This window comes from Anabrus simplex, chromosome 1 (genome assembly GCF_040414725.1).
Source record: "Anabrus simplex isolate iqAnaSimp1 chromosome 1, ASM4041472v1, whole genome shotgun sequence".
Taxonomy (NCBI): Eukaryota; Metazoa; Arthropoda; class Insecta; order Orthoptera; family Tettigoniidae; genus Anabrus; species Anabrus simplex.
Genome location: NC_090265.1, coordinates 641669064 through 641688288, shown reverse-complemented (window position 1 = coordinate 641688288; position 19225 = coordinate 641669064). Strand labels below are relative to the sequence as shown.

Genomic DNA, 19225 nt, shown 5'->3' with positions numbered 1-19225 from the left:
AACAAGAACTAACCAAAGGAGGTGAGACAGAAAAGATGAAAGAAAGGAAGTAGGCACAAAATGAAGAAGAAACAGTAGCATATTCATCTAGAGCCCAGTCGTCGCCACCCACGTCTCCTAAGTTATGATCCCCCGAGAGGAGACGCAGAAGTAAATGTCGGCCATCTTGCAGTGCCATTATTGGCTTACTTTCTTGAAAAAGAGAATTTGAAAACATGGGAGTTCGATTCTAGAAGAGCAGATGAATTAAACGCACGTCAATGGAAGTGACTTGCTGGCGAGCGCATGCCCAAGAGCGGGAGAATATAAGCTCGCCCTGGGGGCGGCGATGCCAGAGGACGCGATGAGCGGGTCGGGCAAGGGGCTGCTGGGACTCTGGCTGTACCGCACGGGTGAAGAGTGGGCTCTCAAGGATGCGCCGCCCAGGACGCAGCAGGTGAGCGAAACAGTTCATTCATCAGCCATTTCAATTCTCTCCGTTGAATGTTAATCTTATAAAGCCCTCGTAAACCAATCTCACCTTCTTCACCGTAGCTGAAGAAAAAATACACCCGTATTTTCATGTTAATGTTACTTTATCATCCGGAATAAAACATCATACTGATGAAGGTGTCAGAACTCCAGCAGTTCGGGTGACGGAACTGTGATCTGACGTTCGGGACATGGTAGGTTCGAATCCTACCGTCGACGGCCCTGAAGATTGTCTTCCGTAGTTTTCCATTTCCACGCCGGGCAAATGCTCAGACTTTACCTTAATTAAGGCTACGGCTGATAATACCTTCCACAAATCCCAGCCCGTGTCAGTGGGACGTTCAACCACTGGCAAATAATAATAATAATAATAATAATAATAATAATAATAATAATAATAATAATAATAATAATAATAATCTAAAGAATAGTGCATACCACACATATACCAATTTATAACTTCACTGTGCACAGCAATACATTTGGCAAACTACAACGAGAAATCAACACGATATTATCTCTCTTGTGTACTTTTCAGTCAGAAAAACATTAACTCTTGGGATTCCTCTCATTTGCTGCGTGAATTTTGAAGCAATCCTTAGTTTGGTAGTGCTATTTGTTTCCATCATTGTCCAGAACTTGTTTAAGTCGTTGCTTGAAGTGATAGTTGAGTTGTTTAAAATATTATTAATTGCGGAGTGATACGTGTGGGAAGAATACAGGTATTTCAAGGATTCCTCATCTTCGTATATTTGAAAAACTGTCATCGTATTATGTAGATAAATTATAATTCCAGGATGTTATTTTTTCTTATCGTCCGTAGACAATATCTAATAGTATTTTATTTTCACATCTTGCAGAGTGGGATACTTTAAGATTGACCCCCATTTGTGGCTCATTATAGATAGTAGTTATTCAAAATGTACAACTGATGATATTGATTTTATGTTACTGGACCCCTTAAGAAATCTACGGAACAGTTTTAATGAAGATTAATGCCAATTAACGGGTAAACCATGGGACTCACTTCAATAGCGTGGATTTACTGTTCTTTTCCTTGGAACGGGCTTGGGAGTGGTGGTGGTGATTGTTTTACGACGAGGTACAACTGGGAAACCATCCTCTATTAACGCTAATTAGAGAGAAAAATGAAAGGGTTCTAACACTTCGAAAAATGAAGGTATCGGTCAAAGAAAGATACGGGCCACGAAGAGCGTGAAAATGAAAGTCTCTCTAGGCCTCGCAAACCTAATACCGTCAGGGTTGGAAAAAATAAGAATTGACCAAGGGAGGTCGGATAGGATAGATTAAAGTGAGGAGCCTGCCACAAGTAAGTGGAAGCAATGCCAGGACTGAGCTAAGGGATCCGTGGTCGAAAACTCATACTCATAAGTCAAGAGCTTAGTCGCCTCTTACCACCCCCACCCATAGGGGGAAATGAGCTTGGGATTTCTAAACTTTGAGTAAAATTGCAAGTCATGTAAGGGCGTGGTATCCGTACCAGTAATGTGGAACTGAGAAGAAGATGACTGCAGTCTGCACGTTAAGTGTTACCATCCGCGATCTCATCCCGAATTGAAAGGGCAATCTAAAGAGGAATCACTTAAACTTACCCGAAAAGCCAATTGCCATTTTAATCCACATCCCCTCTCAGATGTCTTAACCTGAGAATGAGTGCAGTTAGTTTTTTTAAGTCCCTTAAACCGACAATGGAACCCAGATCTTCCTGGCAGTAGGTTACTGCAGATCGTTAACAGACAGTGAGGAATAAAGATAATATTTTTTTATTATTTTAGTACATTCCCCGGTCAAATCAATCGTTATTCATTCTTAGTGACACAACTGTTAATAATAATAATAATAATAATAATAATAATAATAATAATAATAATAATAATAATAATAATAATAATAATAATAATAATAATAATAACAATAATAATAATAATAATAATAATAATAATAATAATAATAATATCGAGCTCGATAGCTGTAGTCGCTCAAGTGCGGCCAGTATCCAGTATTCGGGAGATAGTGGGTTCGAACCCCACTGTCGGCAGCCCTGAAGATGGTTTTCCGTGGTTTCCCATTTTCACACCAAGCAAATGCTGGGGCTGTACCTTAATTAAGGCTACGGCCGCTTCCATCCCAGTCTTAGCCCTTTCCTGTCCCATCGTCGCCATAAGACCTATCTGTGTCGGTGCGACGTAAAGCCAATAGCAAAAAAATATAATAAAATAATAATAATAATAACAAGAGCGTTGTTCGTCGGAGTCGAAGTTTGCGGATTCGATCTTGGCTTAGTCTAATGCTATTTAGTGGTGCCCAAATACGTCAGCACGGTGTCGATAGATTTACCGGCGCACCATCATCTCCGAAATCCGTAAAATTTGAGATGTAAAAAAATAACAAAAAAGAACAATTAGAAATGTAATAATAATTTAGAACGTTGGCCTTCTGAGTGTTACTGAGCGAGTTGGCTACGAAGTTTGCATCACGTTGCTGTCAGTTTTCATAGGCCTACGCAAGATAGTGGGTTTGAATCTCACTCTTGTTAACCGTAAAGATGATTTTCTCTGGATCCCCATTTTCATACCAGGCAGATGCTAGGGCTGTACCTTACTTAAGACCACACTCGCTTCCTTCCCAGTCCAAGCCCTTTCCTATCCCACCGCCTCCATATGAAAAATCTGTGTCGGTGCGACGTAAAACAACTAGAAAGTAGACAATACCCACGATCGAATCTGCTAATCTTCACTCAGAAGGTTATTTTCTGAGTGAAAGTTACCAGGTTAGAGCCGTGCACTGCATCATTGCCACCAGAAATAGACCTGATACTCATTCTTGTTGCATACTGAGTGAAGCTCTCCAGAAGGCGTAGTCTCTTCTCTAAATTTCTCACTCTCTGAGTGGGAATTGAAACCAAATCCCTCCTAGAGAACCTAGTTCACCTTTGCTACTTCGGCTAGGCAGTTCATTTAATATTTGTAAGTCCATAGGCTTATGTTGTTACCCATAGAATGCCTCGAGAGTATAGTGAAAATCCACAGCCTGTTTCCAATCATTTGACTGGAGGGAATGAATGAAGCCCCCATCTAGCGGCGAGGATAGGAATTGTTCCGGCTGCCGAAGACTGTGGCACTCGTCTGGGGCAATGATTAATGAATGGCAGATGAAATGAAATGATATTGGAGAGTGTTGCTGCAATGAAAGATGACAGGGAAAACCGGAGTGCCCGGAGAAAAACCTGTCCCGCCTCCGCATTGTCCAGCACAAATCTCATATGAGTGACCGGGATTTGAACCACGGAACCCAGTGGTGAGAGGCTGGCGCGCTGCCGCCTGAGCCACGGAGGCTTTTGAGAGTATAGTAATATTGTATTTAATATTAAGTTTTCCTACCATTATTGAAATATACATACAAAGCTCTGGGGATCATCAACAATCAAATTGCCGGGCTGAGTGGCTCAGATGGTTGAGGCGCTGGCCTTCTGACTCCAACTTGGCAGGTTTGATCCTGGCTCAATTCGGTGGTATTTGAAGGAGACCAAATACGTCCGCTTCGTGTCCGTAGATTTACTGGCACGTAAAAGAACTCCTGCGGGACTAAATTACGGCGCCTCGGCGTCTCCGAAGACCTTAAAAAGTAGTTAGTGGGACGTAAAGCAAATAACATTATTATTATTATTAATGATATTATTATTATTATTATTATTATTATTATTATTATTATTATTATTATTATTATTATTATTATTATTATTATTATTATTATTATTATTATTATTATTAACAATCCGAATGTTTCAATAGTAAAATGATCAATCAATAAATCAATAAATGAATCAATCAATCATCAATGATCTGCATTTAGAGCTGTCGTTCAGGTGGCAGATTCCCTATAAATTATTTATGTAGCCTTTCCTTAAACGTTAGTGAAATTTATCAAACATTTCTCTTGATCCCTTACCCCTCGTCCTATAACGGAGCAAAATATTCACCACTTTCTTTCCCTTGCCATTGTCATAGCTGTAAACAAACGAAGAAATAATGATATCAGTAGGAAGCAAATAACTAACATCATCTTAAACTGTTTCAAAGCAGACCGAATAAATGGATGGACATTTAAATGAAATTAATTTTATACAGGTGAAATGAAATATTTGTGTTGAAATAGAATGTTTATGAAATTCCTTAAAAATCCTGTTAGTTAATAGTAACCTTAAAACATCGTTACTAGGGACAAGACGCAAACATTGGAATCGTGGCTTGTGGGATGGTTGCAAATAACCAAATAGCAGAAATACAGTGGTCGGTAAATTTATATGCTCTTTACCGGTCCCGTAAGTTTATTGAACTGTCATGATTTACATTAAGAGAATATTTTGAAAACATGTGTAGATAGGTATCTTACTTCTGTCAGTGTCGGGTACAGCTCAGATGGTATAAACTGTGAGCACATCTCGTACCTAATGTATTTGGTATTGTTATGCTGTTCATCAAATTATACCCATTATAGCAAGTTGTAATTAAGAAAAGGAAAATTCTAAAACCGAGTAAGCCTGTATTTAACCGTTTATTAAAAAGCCATCTCTATCAAGGTCATGAAGGCTCCAGGAATAGGGAAGATAAGTTTCCACTATCCATAAAATAAGCATTACGTGAAATAGAGTGATTAACTATTGCTCCGCTGCCTTTAACACACATAATTAACCTGGTACTCATTTTTGGTGTAGATTCAGTGAACCTAGGGACTGTGAGCTCATCCAGGAATTGAAATATCGCTTCTAGATGTTTCAACTTCATAACGAGGAAACGAACCCAGTCCATCTAGATTAAAAAAGCACGCCTGCGCCTTTAACGCCTCTGTTATGGAGCGACTAACCGTATATTTGCAAGTTCTGAAAACCGTAAACCTTTTTTAAATTATTCTTTTATTTCAACGATATCCCTTTGTTAAGGTAACGGTGCATTCTGCCCGAAGGCAGGTCCGAACCTCCGCGGAAGTGTGCCTGAGCCGGAGTTTACGTACAGTAGTGTGGCCAGTTCCTTTCCGCTCCTCCATTCCCTATCACCCACCAACAGCATGTGGCAACCCATCCACTTCTTGACCACGCAAAATGTTCCTTAATTTCGGAGACCGCACGGGATCCGGTGTGTCAATACGGCTATGGCCATTGGCCCTTTGTCAAGAAAAGATCTAAAATACAACATTTTAATTTTCGTGACTTCCGCTTATAATAATTGCTTATGTATCAAGTACGAGAAACAAAATTTCAGGGGACTAATCCAAAACTACGGAATGAGTCTCTTTTTGTAATTTGTTATATGTCGCACCGACACAGACAGGTCTTACGGCGACGATGGGATAGGAAAGGGCGAGTAGTGGGAAGGAAGGAACGAACCATGGCCTTAATTAAGCTAAAGCCACAGCATTTGCTTGGTTTGAAAATGGGAAACCACGGAAAGCCATCTCCAGAATGCAAGGTGATAGCTACGTGACGCAAACCGCGTAGCCACTTGCTCGGTCGGAATGAGCCTCTTAAAGTTCTGTGTGTACGCAGTAGACTCAATATTTCTAGTAAAAGCTTTATAAATTACATGAACGATTTACTAGCAAGTTATGCAACTTGTTCGTGAAGTTGACCTATTTGCATGAGTGGAAAGGTTTAAGTACGAGGCGTTAACAGCATGTGCAAAATTACACGAATGCCAAAATTTCACGCTGCACAAGTATCACGATAACAATAATATGAATTCCGTGGAAGAAAACATATTAAAAGAAGTAAGGTTATACATAACATACTGAATTGTTTATATTTCTTTGTTTACGCTGTTATAGTCACTATGTACTGTTCGGTACTATGTAACGTCTTGTGAAGCAGATGGAGAAGGCTATGATTTTTAGTAAGACATTAAATTGTCTAGGGGAACAGGATAGTTATTTATGTTACAAAAGCCGAAATTTTTTATGTTTCATTTTTGAGTTGAGATATTTACGGCCGAGTTGTGAGGCCAGTGATGTAGTGTCATGAAGTGTGCGGTAAAGTTAATGTTATCATACATGTGCAGTAAGATAACTGTACCTTTCTAAACTCAGAACTGTTTAGAAAACGCGTAGTTCTTGTTGTGTGTGACAGAGCGAGTTGGCCGTGTGGTTAGGGTTGGGCAGCTGTGAGCTTACATTCGGTATATAGCGGGTTCGAACCCTGCTGTCTGCAGCACTGATGATGGTCTTCCATGGTTTCCAACTTTAATTAAGGCCAGGTCCGTTTCCTTCGTAGTCCTTTCTTATCCCATCGCCACCATAAGACCTACCTGTGTCGGTGCGACGTAAAACAAATAGCAAACGATAAAAACTAACATCACACGAAGCCAGAATCGAATCCGAGAACTCGGTCTTAGAAAACAGCGCTCTATCTTCTAAGCAGATCAGCCTGGTAGAAAAATAAAACCAAACCCCATGGCGCAACAGCTCCGAAGGGCCATGGCATATCAAGAGACGGCTGATCAACCCGAAGGTCTGCAGATTATGAGGTGTCGTGTGATCAGCACGGCGAATCCTCTCGGCCGTTATTCTTGGCTTCCTAAACCGGCTTGGTACAGAAATTTTGTACTTTATTCGAACTTAGATTTTGATATTTTGTCCTCAGCACGGTTTTTAACGATTTTGTCCTGATTTTGAACATACAAAAGCGAAGAATGTCTAGCAAATCTCTGTCCAGTTCAGATACAAAGCAATATATTGGATTTTGTCTGGAGAAAATTTTCATGAAAATTCGTTCGTGAACTGTAATTAGAGGTAATAATCATGTTCACATCGTTCTTTGTCGTTTGTTTGGGGAAGGTGAGACTCAAGTTTGCTACACTCCCGTGGGCATCTCATTTGTTCAGCAGATATAGTTTTAGTCTTTCTAGTCTCTGTATTCCCTCTGTGTACGTTTTATGCAGACATTTACCCGCTTACTAATCATATATACGCACAATTTTTAAACGTTATTTTTCAGTCTCAAAACTGTCAATAACTTTTGTATTTACAGATATATTTTACTTTTTCTTGTGATTTCTGATATCTCTCGAGAAAACAAATCAAATTACACCTCAGTCTGTATGACATCTCAGCACTGAGTTTCACCGCGCGGTAACTGATTTTCGACCGTCGAAACCATACTTCAACCGGACGGGCATCTTGTGACGATGTTATATGCATTACGTCATCTACCACGGTCACCCTTTGTTCATTTATCCGTTCGAATATACGATACTTTTGAGCTATAATCACTTTTGTATTACATGAAGTGTCAAAGTATTGTTTCGTCGCAGACCTCGGCATAAATGATTTTCATGTCATAAAAGGCAAACGGAAGTCGCACGGTCTAAGTCGTCTCGGTCCAGTACCGAAGCATTTAATTACTATACAACGTTGAAAATTTTTTGATCCTTTCTGAGAAACTTTGTGTGAATATAATATTGGTGTCGCTGATCACTGTCATGAAATCTGTTTATTTCTATCGCACTTCGTTTGTAAGGAATGTGTATGTAAACGTTTTGGCATAAGTGTCACAATTTTGATGCTATTCAGAAATTCGTAGCTGAACAATAAGTTCTCAATATATTTTATTGGCAGCAATATGAAAAATAAAATCCAAGTCACTAATTAAACCTACCACCACACTTCTGACGTATTGAATAACACACATTATGAGTGTTATTTCCAGTTCCAAACAATTAAATCAATATTTCTTTCACATGCACCATTGAAGTTGAATATTATCGGTTGCATTGAGTAGTTCAGACCAGAAAGATGTAATTCCTTGAAAGTTGTACCAAACCCGATCGTGGGTATGTTCAATGTACCATTTATTTTACGTCTCTTCCACTTTCCCCACAACTTTTTTAAAAGTGAAATTAGCAACGTTTGAACAGCACTCTTCATATGCACATAGAGGTAAATTTGATGAAACACAAGAAAGCAACCCTAAGAATACCGTAAGTTATGACAACACAAGAATTCCATATATTGAAATTCCTGTTGTTTGTAACCAGTAACATTTTTTTAGTTTGAAATTGAAGCAATAGTCTGCGAGCTTCGAAACTCCTCAAGTGCCTCAGCGACATTTTTTTAAAGTCGTGATAGTTTTTATAACAGACCCTCGAATCAGTTGCACATTGCACGCACCTTTCCCGTTTCCCAGACAGTTTCTGAATGAGATACATACATTTTTCAACTTCATTCAGTGAGTGTTTGCATGTTTTATTGCCTGCCGTATCTGACCACCAATGAGAACACCTTCATTCAGCTTCGTTTCTTTCCTCAGGTACTAAGACTCTCGCTTCTCTTTATTCATTTGCTTTAAAAATACGTTATATTTTTGGGAGGTAGGATCACTTTTGACGGATCAACAAGGGGTTCTTTTATATTTTATTTCTTTTCTCCGCGACAGAGTGAAGATCTAGAAGGCAGTTTCTTACTATATATGATTTTCCACCACCCTATTATCCTATTTTACATAAGAAACAACTCTTTATCCAAAATTTCACACTTTTCAAAATTGGAGCCTGGGACAGAAAAACAAGTTCTGTTTTCGAATTCCATAGAAAATAATATTTTAGGAACGTCTATTAATTATTTGTTCTATAAATTTTCCATACAGTTTAGGGATGGTGGATGTAAAAAATGGTATTGCCCCACGAACTCCATGGTGCCTCCATTTCAACTCAAATCACAGTATTAAATACTTACAATTATAGGCTGCATAATGTTTCTGCATACCATCACCGTGTTTACATACAAGTATTATTTACATAACAAGTTATTCACATGATCTATTTTACATTATCAAGTAATTTTCCTTACACACACATGAATGCCCCTATATGCTCCAGCAAGGCCAACGCATTCATACTGCCGTACATTCTCACACATCCGGAGTCACATAAACATTCGTCCACCCTTCCACGCATACACATAAATAAGAAAATTGCGTTATGTGTACATGTTTTCGTTAAACATACTTTCCTTTCCAAGAAAAATGCCGTGTTATAGTGTAAGCTATTTTATGGAACGTAACTAAATGTTCAGGGTTGTATAGGCCTGTTATGTTTAGGATGGGACGAATCCAATATTATTTTCAAAAGAGTGATATCGTAATCATCCTCTTTCAAGGATAAATAAATAGTTTTTTCTTCACCGTTTGGGATGGGGCGGCCTCGTCAAACGACTCAAGGGATAGACGCGCTCAATATCCTGTGACTGTAAACAACATTCGGTCTAGAGAGCCAAGAATAACGGCCGAGAGGATTCATCGTGTTGACCACACGACACCTCGTAATCTGCAGGCCTTCGGGCTGAGCTGCTGTCGCTTGGTAGGCCAAGGCCCTTCAAGGGCTGTACTGCCATGTGGTTTGGGGTTTGGGTTTTTTGGTGAACAACATTGCAACATATACAATGTTCACACTTATCTGATGACTTGTTATGAACTATGAAAACGCATTCATCATTTCTCAAAGAGCAGTGATTGATTTTAAGGGTAATTATTTCTAATACAGCGAACAGGTTTTCTTTTCACATCTGACTTATTTACATGTAATAGGTAATACATAAAATTATTTCAATTGTTTAACAAATGAACACACAATTAGATAGACAAAAACACAACAGGGACCGTCTTTACAACTTATTATTGCCTAATGTTCATTGATTATTGGAAGTCTCAGAACATCACAATAATGCCCATCTGTACTTGACAAGAATTAACAAGTAACAAACTAATGAATCACACAAACGTAATATCACATTTTTATACAGTCCATCTTGATTTTTTTAAAAAAAATTAAATTTACCCTTGGCACTTCCAGCACTTTACACTTACAGACCACTACTTAGCTGCTCTACATATTCTCCCAACTATCGCTTCCTTTGCGGACACTGAATGCTCATTAAAACATAGTCACTTATCTCGGACATTCATTCGAGGTCACTGTAAGGCTCAGAAGATTTCAGCACACAGTCGACATAACAAGCTAACAGTAACACGACAGCACTGTTCAGGTGCGATATGTGTTCGGACGTCCAATGATACACTTCAGCTTCTGTTTAAATTTATTCCATGTCGGTCGAATCTGCGTACAATTGTAAGTCGGTGTTGGATTGTATCTTTATGTCGACAGAAGTTGCACAAATCCGTCTTCATCATATGAATGGGATGAAGTCTGCTGTTTGTCGGTATAATGTCATGGATTACTTTAAACTAACTTTCTTTTTATTGCGTCTGGAAGTATGCGATTGGAAATATTCTTCCATGCTCGATTCCAGTTGATTACCATAGCTGCTTTCATTATGTTAGGGGCTAAATACTGTTGAAACAGTATAAAGCTATAAACCTTTTTCGTTGAGACATCTGGAGATGCGACGACGTCCTTTGGCATATAACTTAACTCGACTCTCAGATATCTTGCGTGAGGTGAATGATGATGGATGTCATAATAAGCTTGTGGGTTAATGCATTGTTGAAGACTACACAATCTTGTGAGGAAGTTCTTCGATTTATGATCCCCTGCTTTGTGAAAGAGCTTTAAGTTTTTTGTTAGAAACAAGGATATTGCTTTCTCTTTGAAGTCAATTAGTCCCAACCCGCCCTGGGATTTAGGTAAGGTGATTGTACTTCTGGCAAGTCCTATTAATGATCCTTGCCAAATGAACCAACCAACAACCGAAATTATACGTTTACTAATCATCCATGGCATGGAAAGAATTTGGCTCAGATACCATATTTTGCTTAAGCAGTACATATTCACATACATTTTTCTTTGTTGCAAGAGGAAAGATCGATGCCTAACCTATTGAAATATGCCCCTGACTGAATGCAAAGCATCGGCCCAGTTCTTTTTGATTATCTTGTGCACACTGTTAAAGTAGGTTATTCCAGAATTTTAATTTCTTGTGTTAATGTTACACACTTTGGAAGTGCCCATTGGACACGACCCATTTTCCCAATCCACATCGCCTTTGTCTTCCTGGGGTTCAGCTGAGCCCCGGAATATCTCCCATAATCCTCGATTACCTTGAACAAATGCTGGATATCAATGGTTTCATCGATTATTAGAGTAACATCATCTGCGAATGCGACAATATCTAGATTTCTAGGACTGAAAGTTTGCTGTAGATTGTTAAGAAGGGGTTCTGGGGAGAGAACGAAGAACAACATAGACAGCGGACACCCTTGCCGTACTCCTCTGTGGATGTGGATTGGCCTTGTTAAATAACCATTTATGTTATTCTTTGAAGAGCCTCCATTAATAATTTTGCCCATGAGAGTCGTGAATCGAGTATCAAAGCCAAGGGCATTGAGTGTTTCAGTTATATATTTGTGGTTTACCCCTGTCAAATGCTGGTCAAAATCTAGTGATGTTAGTAGCTTCTTTTTATTGTTGACTAATGACTCGCTTATAGTATCCCAAACGACACATAGAGAATTTATTACACATCTTCCTGGTATCGCAGCAGACTGGTGTTCGGATGTGGCGTCCTCCATAAACGCAGTTAGTCTCTTTTTCACACATTTAGTTAATAGTTTATAGTCAACATTTACGAGCGTTATGGGCCGAAAGTCAGATAACTTGCTTGGATTTGTCATCTTGGGAAGAAGGAACACAAGGCCCTCTTTCATCTTGTCGATGTTCCTTTCTTAATTACAGGCATCATTCATTGCTGCAACAAGTTAATCTCTAATTATGGACCAGTATGTCATGTAAAAGGCTCTTCCTAGACCATCGGGGCCGGGAGATTTGTTCGGTGCGCTTTGTAGTATTGCCTGCTGGATTTCTACTAAGGTGATGTCTTGGGTCAAACTTTCTTATTCTCTATGCTGAATTCTTCCTCTTATACCATCAAGGAAGGGGTGTTGGTGATTTATGATGGTGGGCGATTCTTCGTTACACAATGACTGGATAAAGATCACCGCCATTTCTTTTATTATGTTTTTTTGCTAGTGGCTTTACGTCGCACCGACACAGATAGGTCTTATGGCGACGATGGGGAAGGAAGGAGCTAGGAGTGGGGAGGAAGCGGCCGTGGCCTTAATTGAGGTACATCCCCAGCATTTTCCTGGTGTGAAAATGGGAAACCATGGAAAACCATCTTCAGGGTCTTTTATTATTTCGGGGCTGTTCGTTATTTGTCCATTATTTGTTTCGATGTCATTGGTGTATTTTTGATATCCTTTCCTGCAATTTCTTGTAAGGTGGTAACTGGAAGGAGACTCGTTGGCAAGAATTGGATGATCTTGTTCTTGAATTTTCAAACCTTCCATTTCTCTTCGCTGTATTATTAGTAGCTACGCTCTTGTTTTCTTTATTCTTCGATAGGTATCAGGGTTGGTAGGATCCTCCTTATATAGCTGTCTTAAGCATTTATAATAGAATTCTGTCGTTTGGTTTAACTGCCTTCTCCTCTCAGCACTGTAAGACTTCAATAGCCGGATTGTGCGAGGTTTAGCGTATAACAGCCACCAATCAAGAGTATCTCTATATCTGGGTATGTATGTTTTCCATTTTTGCCATTCAGCGAAAAAAAATTCTTGTAAGTCCATGTTCTTCAAAATAGATTCATTTAACCTCCAAATTCCTCATCCACGTCTTGGTCCCCACTCAGGTTGTCGGACCATACAGATAAACGCACAATGGTTTGAAAATTCCACTGGGCAGACATCTGTTTCCCTCACTTGTTCTTTCAGTCCCTTGCTGACATATATTCTATCTAGTCGAGAAGCGCCATCTTGGTAATAATACGTATATCCAGCTGATCTCTGTTGCTTCACATCCCATGTATCTTTTAGACGTAGCCCTTTTATTAAATCAGATAGCGCGGGACATCGCTGGAACTATCCTGTTTGGCCTTTGGGTGATAATACTGCGTTAAAATCACCTCCAAGGATCATATTGTCTCTATGTCTGTAAAAAAGCGGAAGGATGTCTGTGGTATAGAACAGTCGTCTTTGCGTCCTTGCTTGGGAGCCGGGTGAGGCATAGATGTTTACAATTAGTAAGTCCCGAATACGTATACTGATACCTCGAGAATTTGGCAGGGGTGTTGTGTCCGAGTATAGTATATTGTCCTTAATGTATACGGCTGTTCCGCGTTTGTGCTCGTTAACATTAATAATTTCATCGTATCCAGGAATGGGAGCAAGGTCTTCTGTTTCCACTTCTTGCAACATAACGATATCCACGTCCTGGTCACGAATAAGCTGTTTAAGGAGCGACTGTTTACTTGCAGTTTGAATACGATTTATATTTAGTGTCATCAGTGTGTATGTTAACAGCATAATCGTGAAAATATACATGTTTCTTCTCCTAATAAATTCAACGGGGATGGGGGAGAGACTCTATCGTCTATCACCTACTCTAGTCACATGTAGCTGCGGGTCTCTGCTGTTGTATGGCTTCTGTGTTTCCTCCCTCGAGGGTATATGTGTTTTTACTTTTGTTTTGCTTTTCGAAATTGCAACTTCTTGGGTTGGTGTTTCATTTCTCTTCAAGCTGTCTTGATTCCCTGACCTCGTCTCTTGTATTTCCATAAGATTCGAGGTTTCCGCTTCGATCTCATCAGCCCATTGCATGTTTTTAGTCGCAGTGTCTTGAATAACGCTCTTGTTCAGTGGTTAAATACCTATGTCCCTCTCTCCTGGTTTCTTTAGTGTCCTAGCATTTATTGTATTCTCAACTTTAGTGTTGACAGGTGTGTTTACAGTTTCCTGTTCGTGGTTGTGTATGAGAGAAAGTTCTGTTCCGACATGACCTTCATTCTTGTGTTGACTACTATCGGATGTTCGTTGTTGCTCGTGTTCGTCTTGTGGTGATATTGTTGGGAGATCAGAAGAATGCACATATTGGGTGAGGCACGGGGCGAAGGGGTTTTCACCAGCAGAGCCAGTGACGCAGTGGTTACCATAGCAACTCCGCTATTACCCAGGCGAATTTACATTATCTACTACTGGCAGCTCTTCGCTCTTGTCAGTTGTAATCCAGCAAACTGCAAAGTGTGAGTCAATGTTTTCGTGTAGCAGATAAGAACAGATAAGAGCCGATCTGTCTGGGCAGAACAGGAAGTTGGTGCTTGCAGGCCACATTCCTCATTCTTGCATTCTTCTCATCTCTACACAGTAGCTGTATTTGCTGCTGTGTGGAATGTCGTTCGGTGAGGCTGCCTGGCTGACTTGTGTTGACGATAAGGCATTGGAGTGACTATGTGATTCATCAACTGAGTGTTGTTCTGCAGCCTGTGTTTGTACTGGGGCAGATTTTTCCGTGTGAAGCATACTTGTGGGTATAGTATCCATCTCTAATACAGCGGGTGAATCAGTGTGATGTTCCCTTTCCGCAACTATATCACTGAGTAATCTTGGCCCTGTTTTTTTGTCGTTCTCACCTCGCCGTATGGGGCAATCTTGTCTAAAGTGATCCATAGCGTTGCAGTAAAAGCAAGAGAATTAGGTTGCCCTTCATATATTACCTGCGCTTTATATCCCTCTATGACCACGATGGGTGGTATGGCAGTTTTAAATTCCATTCGCATAGCTCTGATACCACTGTAAATGTTATAGATGTAAGTTGAAGACCATCTTTCATTTCTAATTTCCCTGACTTTCACATACTTGTTAAAAGATGACATTATTTTCTCGTTCGGCATTTCTATTGGTAGGTTCATTATTCGGATATGTAATAACAACATCAGAGAAGGAACCATTAAATTTTTGTACCGGTGATTTTACGTTTGTAGTTAGTAATATCTTCTCCATCAGTAGTTTACTGGTTAGCTTGATGTCAACAGGGGTTTCCAGATTGTCGAGTTGAATGGCTTCCAGTTGATACACGGTAAGTTTTAAGGTTTGCTGAATCCATTCATGAATTTCTGCTCGCCCCGGTTTATTTGTCTTGTCGGTAAATGCACATTTTATTGTATTTCTCCTAATGCTATTGGTTACCATTGTCACTTTACTGTACTTTACTGGAAAATATTAACGCACCAACGTCATACACAATTAATGCAGAGTACAGCGAACCGCTCTCTGCTACATCTCAAACCAAACGAACAGTTAAACCGCATTTTATCACTGAGAAATGATTGGTGGTACAGTTAATAGCGTTCGTTCGTAATCTGTTTACCCTCCAGGATCGGTTTTTCCCTCGGACATCAGCGAGGGATCCCTCCTCTACCGCCTCAAGGGCAGTGTCCTGGAGATTCAGACTTTGGGTCAGGGATACAACTGAGGAGAATGACCAGTACCTCGCCCAGGCGGCCTCGCCTGCTATGCTGAATAGGAGCCTCCTGGAGGGATGGGAAGTTTGGATGGGACAGGCAAGGAAGAGGGAAGGAAGCGGTCATGGCCTTAAGTTAGGTACCATCCCGGCATTTGCCTGGAGGAGAAGTGGGAAACCACGGAAAACCACTTCCAGGATGGCTGAGGTGGGAATCGAACCCACCTCTACTCAGTTGACCTCCCGAGGCTGAGTGGACCGCGTTCCAGCCCTCGTACCACTTTTCAAATTTCGTGGCAGAGCCGGGAATCGACCCCGTACCTCCGGGGTTGGCAGCTAATCACGCTAACCACTACACCACAGAGGCGGTACATTTAATAGCAACAGGGAAATTAAAAAAAAATCATTTGGCCTCCGTAAAAAGTTTTTTTTCATTTGGCCCCCGTAATATTAATATTAAATTTTCCTGTTGCTATTAACTGTACCGCCTCTGTGGTGTAGTGGTTAGCGTGATTATCTGCCAACCCCGGATGTCCGGGTTCGATTCCCGGCTCTGCCACGAAATTTGAAAAGTGGTACCAGGGCTGGAACGGGGTCCACTCAGCCTCGGGAGGTCACTATGAGGAAAGCACAAAATATATAGTCCAGTGAACAAAAAACCTATTCTTGAACGTAAATGCTGTGTTCCCAAAAAAACTGTTAAGTCGTTTTTCTCTCTCTAATTATTAATGTTATATAGAGTACGGTTGCCTAGTAGTACTTCCCTTTAAAACAATAATCGCCCCCACCACCTTCTCCCGAGATTTCGTAACACAAAAATAAACAGACAGACAGACAGATAGATAAAAACCGAAGTAAACCTACTTTCGACCTAATAAGACATTTAAAAAGCGGAGGCATTGCACAAAAAGTGTCTAATGTACAGACACAATTATAATTTTATTTATGTAAGTAAAAATGTTATAGAACAGATATCCATTTTGGATCATATGTATCCTTCGAATAACATATTTTCATAAGTGTTACAGGATGGGAAAATGAACCATGCAGTGCAATTTCTATATAATAATAATAATAATAATAATAATAATAATAATCGTATGGCCTCAGCTACCGTGTGCAGACATTTCAATTTTGACGCCATCTGGCTGTCTGCTCGTCAATTTCGACGTTCCATTTTACTCTAGGCCCCCACTAGATGGCAGACCGAGTAAACCAAAACTCTCTTGGGCGTCTATGGCTGAGATTTAATGAATTTTGTCGGGTAAACACCAAATGTGTCACCGGAGATCTTTTACATGCCGACATCTTACGACATGGAGTGTCGAATGGACTTTCTTCCGCACTTCAAAAATCCGACTACCCCTGCCGGGTTTGAGCCCGCTATCTTGGGATCCGGAGGCCGACACTCTACCACTGATCCACAGAGGCAGCTAATTTCTATATGAGTATGTTTGTCATAGATGTTAACAAACATTTCAAACGGTGATACCGAGCTCGATAGCTGCAGTCGCTTAAGTGCGGCAAGTATCCAGTAATCGGGAGATAGTGGATTCGAGCCCCACTGTCGACAGCCCTGAAGATAGTTTTCCGTGGTTTCCCATGTTCACACCAGACAAATACTGGGGCTCTACCTTAATTAAGGCCACGGTCGCATCCGTGCAATTCCTAGGCCATTTCTATCCCATCGTCGCCGTAAGACATATCTGTGTCGGTGTGGCGTAAAGCAAATAGCAAACTTTGAAATCCATTGCTTGGTCCATTCAAGAGGTCAAATTTCACAGTTTTTATGGAAAAGTATTCAGATCTGATAATATACACGTGAAAACGATTACGGAAGAGGTAATAATAAAAGTCGCGGTTTGCGTCACGTAGCTGTCAGATTGCATTCAGAAGACAGTGGATTCGTATCCCACTGGAGGTAGTCCTGAATATGGTGTTCCGTGGTTTCCAATTTTCACACCAGCATACGCTGCGGCTGTATCTTAATTCAGACCATGGTCACTTCCTCTTCAGTCCTAGCCCTTTCCCACCCCATCGTTTTCATAAAACCTGCCTGTGTTGATGAGACGTAAATCATGTGGTAAAAAGTTAATAATAGTAATAATAATATATGGACGCAAATACCTCCTGCAGGTTTTAATTTGATGCCATCTAGGTTGTCTGCTCGTAGATTTTGGCGTTCCGTGTTACTCTACCAGATGGCAGAGAGATCGAACTTGGGCAATCTATGTCTAAGTTTTTAAATTAACTTTGTCGGGTAAACACCAGATGTTTCACTAGAAATCTTCTGCATACCGACATCGTACGACATCGAACGGACATCACTCCCACCACGCCACCTCCTCCTACAAAACTCCGACTACCTCCATCGGATTTGAACCCGTGATCTTGGGATCCAGAAGTCGACGCTCTATCACTGATCCACACACGAAGAAGTTAAACAGGGCGAGTTGGCCGTGCGGTTACGGGTGCACAGCTGTGAGCTTGTATCCGGGAGAAGGTGGGTTCGAACCCCACTGTCGGCAGCCCTGAAGATTGTTTTCCGTGATTTCCCACTTACAAACCAGGCAAATGCTGCGGTTGAACCTTAGTTAAGGCTATGACCGGTTCCTTCCCACTCCTAGGCCTTTCCTATCCCATCGTCACCGTAAGATCTGCCTGTGTCGGTGCGACGTAAAATACATTGTTAAAATTAAAAAATTTAATATATAATTTCATAATTTTGCTATAATTTCTGTATTTCTTACACTGAGCTCATTATTAATCGGAAACATAACGATTGTACAGCGGCGTAGTGTATATCACTGCTCTGTTTCGGAGAAGAACAGAATAGAGTAAGATAAATTGAAAATATCTCTACCTCCTTCTGGAAACACTTAGATAGATCTACACTGCTCCCTGAGGGCATCGTTAGAAACATATTGAGAGATGACGTTGTGACGAGATTGATGAGGCAGACCGAAGTTCTCAAGGAAAGTTCAGGATTTCTTTAGTTTTGACACAGTTCTTGCTAAAGACGAGCGATACATTTCGAGTGTCTAGTGTGCGTTATGCGGGCTAGTATAAGAAACAGGAACAACCCGCAAGAACAAAACTTATTTTGAACTTAGAATGCCATGTGTACTTTTTCTGTTTGTTTTACGTCGCACTGATACCGACTAACTAAGATACAGCCATGTTTAGGTCTTCCTACAGTAGGGTTCGAGTCCACAATATTCCGAATGTAAGCACACAGCTCTGTTACCCAATTTGTATAACCAACTCGCTTGATATATGCACATTTGTATTTTGATTGTGACCATGTCCGCCGTTTACAATCAGGTGCAATAACGAAGGAAAGTGACCTGTGAGTCATGTGCAGTCATGTTATATTCGAGTACTTGTTCCCGCTGACGAATAGGAAATGTTTTCCTCTCTCTTTGGTTTGGGTTGTTACACAGGTGTCCATGAAGGGTTCGTAATACCCCTTCAGCTTTATGTGCATGACATGTTAT

General features: G+C 40.4%; 1 protein-coding gene across 2 annotated transcripts in view; it reads left to right on the top strand.

Annotated features, from left to right (window-relative positions):
• The first annotated feature begins 343 nt into the window (after positions 1 to 343).
• Trhn (tryptophan hydroxylase) overlaps positions 344 to 19225 on the top strand; it is a 177785-nt gene continuing 158903 nt past the window's right edge. Inside the window, exon 1 of one of the 2 annotated variants that reach the window (XM_067135743.2) lies at positions 344 to 436. In XM_067135743.2, the coding sequence (XP_066991844.1) occupies positions 344 to 436 (93 nt within the window). The remainder of the gene's footprint in view (positions 437 to 19225) is intronic. The other variant, XM_067135741.2, reaches the window with a different exon arrangement.